Here is a 4,342-nt window from a genome sequence, read left to right on the forward strand (position 1 = left end):
TTGTGGCCATTCCATCCCATTTGGTAAACATTTTTTTGATGATGATTGTAATGATAATGATGGTTTTCCTTTGGTATATAATTAAAATGACTATTAGTATAAGACCTTTCATCATCGGTTGTATCTATATATTTAGGAGTATATGTATTATAATAAGTGTTATAATATCTATAATTATGGTGGCTTTGATGGTGGTTGTGTTTATACTTATGACTCTGAGATTCTGCCACCTTTCTATTTAAATTTGACGTACCTTCATCTGTCAAAATTGCATTATATTTATAATCATGTTGATTTTCTGGTGAAACCCATGTATCTTGTTCATTAATATCAGAAGCAAAAATAATTGTTAAATTTATCAATAGGAGACCTATTGAGAGAACAAATTTTTTATTTAAAACTCCAAACATTGGGAACCGTAAAAAAAAAATCAACTATCTTCTTTGCTAGTCTCCAATTTGAAATTTTACTTAGTTTATTTCCGCATGTAGTTTTTTTGTTTTTTTAATACCGCAATGCATGTGGATGGCTTTTTTCTGTCAATTATAAATAATTACGTGTCAAAAACTACATGCACATTGCATACATGCAAATACTTTACGCAATTATAAAGGTACAAATCCCCATGTGGATAAAAGATTAAATTAAACTAGATCAAAATAAATAGAAAAAAAAATATACTTTAATTCGGAAATATCTAATTAAGAATAGTCAAACTAATAAAAAAAAATCAAATAAAGGTTAGCTATAAATGTTAAGTAGTATATAATAATAAACATCAAAATACGTGTTTACATGCGAATGAAATATGATTATGCTCAATTTCAACCTTTCTTGTAAATAGAAATACTGTTAAATACGATGATTCAATTAAAAATAATAATTAAGCAAACTTATAATTCTTTAATAATATCTGATATATACAATATTGATGTTGAGTGATATAATTAGTTGTTTAATTTCAGGAACTTTTTGGAAGACACCATTGATAAAAATTCAAAGCACCATCCCATTGAGCAGTGAGAATGATTCCAGGAGATCCCCCTAGATTCGAAACTAGTCTGATTTCTGATCTGGTATCAGGAGTGTGAAATTCAAGTACACTGTCAAATAGAGGAAGGGTGATACATCTAAGATGCCCATTATTTTGGCCCATCATTAAGATATGTTTAGCGTCTGCAGTAACAGTCCCATCCATGCAAAGCGCAGGAGAACCTAGAGATTTTCTAAAAGTTTCCTCACCTGTAGGTGAAATAACACGAATTACGCCTTGCAAACTACATAGAACAAGATGATTTTCATATTCGAGTACTGACATAATAGGTCCTCCATCAAATATAATTTCCCTAACTACTTGTAAAGTAATTAGATCCACAATCTGAACAATACCGCCTCCACAAACCCAAAGATGAGGAGATGCATCCTGAATTTGGCATTGAGGTTGTCCCATTGCGCCAGCTGAATTACCTTTATACGGAAAATATTTAAGACACTTTATATGCTCTTTAGCCTGAATCTGTGCAGAAATTATAAAAGTACCAGAAGCTTGATCAAATTTCCAAAATACTATCTTTCCGCCCCAACAAGCAGAAACGAGTATATTGTCAATTATTAAAAGTTGATGTATTTCTTGGTTATGCCCAACTAAATCTGTAAAATTCCCTGTAGGCTTGTGAAATGCTCTAATTGTGCCATTAATTAGTCCACAAAATAGTACATCCCCATAAATCAAGCAACTACAAACCTCTGCACTACAATTAATTGCTGAATCCATTTTTACTGAAAGCTGAGTTGCTCCACTAACATCATTCTGAAACTTGTTCTGATAGTTTCTTCTACGATGATTACTTCCCCTTTCAGGCTCGGTTGTCATAACATCCTTATCTGCAGGTCTAATTATCCATCTCTTCAATTGACCATCGCACCCCCCTGTGAAAAGTTCAAGCTCTCCTGTAGGTAAAGGAGAAGAAATTGCACACCTAATACCTCCAAAATGAGCCTTTTGTATTTGTGCAACTTGCCTTAAAATATGTGAGTAATTACAATTCTGGCCAAATTTACAATTGCCTTGTTGAACAAAATGTCGGCAAATCTCTGAGACTTTCGTATTGCTTCCTCCACTAGATGAGCCGCCATGTCCACCTTTGCCTCCCTTCCAACGGCCTCTCATTTCTTAATTAGGACTTTTAGCTTGTAAACACTAGTCAGGAAATACAAGGCTTAGGATCCAAATAGATCCCTATCTCTAAATTATAACCAATCTTCCAATCTACCTTAACGATTTAAGAAGATAAGTAACTTGTACACTAGAGCCAATACCAGATGAAACCCTCCCCAAAAGTTGTTTCTTTTCCATTCAAACCTACCTAAAATGTAAAAATCAAAATGACTATATTCCAAACAACAAAATGTTAACGAAACTCCTCTTAGTTTCGACCAAGAAAATTTTTTATTTTATTTATATTTTTCTAAAAAAACAAGGCATTATAAATACAGCCACCATACTGTCTCTAACGTACTTTTGGGCGGGCTATCCTATTTTAGCTTAATGCTAGATTACTACTTGTTTTCCAAGGTAAAATTTTCTACTATTATCAGATAGTGTAAAATATGGATAAGAATATGGATGGGAGTTAGAGCATCCGAAATTAATACTTGGAAGCTTTAACAGTCCGTTTGTTAGAGGAACTACCCTGAACTCTAGCTTAATTTTTGACCCAGGTTTAGCTTCTATATAACCATTTCTAGCTCCAATAAACCACCAGCATCCCTTATCTTCTGAATCTTCATCTCCAAAGTAGTTTAAGCAATATGAAAATGTTTCTTCTTTTTGAAATGTATAATTCAGGTAAATAACCAATGGAAACTCCGAGTCAACTTTTGAATACGAGGGGTGTTCAACATGGTCTAAACTTAATCCATCTAGGCTTGTTTCTAATAAATTGTCTGTGGAATGTGTGGATTTTCCCAATGAAATAAAATTGTACAAAGTTTCCATTGGAATTTGGAAAGGACCTGAAATAGATAACTTTGTTCTTTCTTCTTTTGGTAGGCTAATTGTTGATATTAAAATTTGAGGAGTAAACATCTTTTGAAGTTCAGTTTTCGGAACTATCCATATCAATTTTAGAGGTCTTGAATTAGATTCAATAATCAATGGATGAGAAAGAGTATATTCACGAATTGAATATAAATCTCCCAAATCTTGAAAATTTTCAATTGTTCTTGGTTTTAATTCTACGGGGGCCATGATTCCAAATAAATCTGAGCTTTCTAGATCTTTTGGAAGCATGGTAATTATCTTTTCTACCAAAACTCTCTTACAAGTTGCTTCAAAAAGTAATTCAAAGTAATAAAATGGTAAGCTATAATGATCTAGATTCGGAACTGGTTGAATATTTTTCAAATCTACTTGTGGTCCTACTTGGAAAACAAAATTATGTCTAGTACAAACTTCTTTCTCTTGACCTTTAATACTCGCAATTAAATTTAAACTAAAATTTACTTCAGTTGACGTTTTCATCGGAGACATATCAAACATTATTGGTGTTTGAATTATACACTCACTTGAAAAAGACGGAAGTTTAATCAATTTTTGATTTATTTCTGGTTTTAAAATAATTCTGGACTCCATACCATCTAGCTGTACTAATTCCACTTCATCAGTAAATACTTGTATTGATTCAGTTTCAGACTCTTGAAAACTCANAGTTACTTCCATATCAACATTGTATATTTGAAACCAATCCCTTTCTATTTCCACTGATATTCTATATAACTTCTTTTCTCCTGTATTTGTGCTCAACAAATTCCTTGAGACAGGTTTAGGAAGATTTGATTTCTGTATTATATCTCTAAACTGAATTTCCATACTTATCATTTCTGATAAATTTTTAATCCCAAAAGAATATAACGTGGTCCACTTTTTGAGAGGATTCCAAGCATTATCTCTATTACATTCTAATTCATCCTTACTTGTTTTAGTAATTATACCTGAATTTATAGGTTTTTTCCCAGATAAGATTCCTAAATTTGTTTCAAATATCTGAAATTCTGAAATAACTTTCGGTAATATATGAGGTGAAGGTAAAGTGCCCAAAGGAATTACCCAAAGGAAGTTAATTGGAATGCTGAAACTTGTTCTATCAGATAACCCAATAGAATCTATAAAGAAGCTAGATTCGCCTTCTTCACAAAAAATATCTAGTTCTATTTTGTTTAGCCCTGGCTCCAAAATAACTTTGCTTTTTGAAGATTCAGTAATCGTATTTTCAAGTAGTATCCACCTAGTGCCATTCACTCTCAACCAAACAGAGCCAAAATAAACAGGAGAAGAAAGTCC

The 4,342-nt window shown here is 32.3% G+C and overlaps 3 protein-coding genes across 3 annotated transcripts; all 3 read right to left on the minus strand.

Moving 5' to 3' along the window:
• Chro.30030 (hypothetical protein) lies at positions 1-410 on the minus strand (the record flags this gene model as incomplete). The annotated part of the gene is made up of 1 exon (XM_660347.1): positions 1-410. A coding segment is annotated over one exon (410 nt), but the record flags the coding sequence as incomplete, so codon positions are not given.
• Positions 411-961: 551 nt separating this feature from the next.
• Positions 962-2,170, minus strand: Chro.30031 (hypothetical protein). The annotated part of the gene is made up of 1 exon (XM_660348.1): positions 962-2,170. The coding sequence occupies one exon, from the start codon at positions 2,168-2,170 to the stop codon at positions 962-964; it is 1,209 nt and encodes a 402-aa protein (XP_665440.1).
• Positions 2,171-2,551: 381 nt separating this feature from the next.
• On the minus strand, positions 2,552-3,880 carry Chro.30032 (hypothetical protein). The annotated part of the gene is made up of 1 exon (XM_660349.1): positions 2,552-3,880. The coding sequence occupies one exon, from the start codon at positions 3,878-3,880 to the stop codon at positions 2,552-2,554; it is 1,329 nt and encodes a 442-aa protein (XP_665441.1).
• Between the last annotated feature and the right edge of the window lie 462 nt (positions 3,881-4,342).

This window comes from Cryptosporidium hominis (assembly GCF_000006425.1).
Source record: "Cryptosporidium hominis TU502 chromosome 3 CHRO013035, whole genome shotgun sequence".
In the NCBI taxonomy this organism is placed as follows: Eukaryota; Apicomplexa; class Conoidasida; order Eucoccidiorida; family Cryptosporidiidae; genus Cryptosporidium; species Cryptosporidium hominis.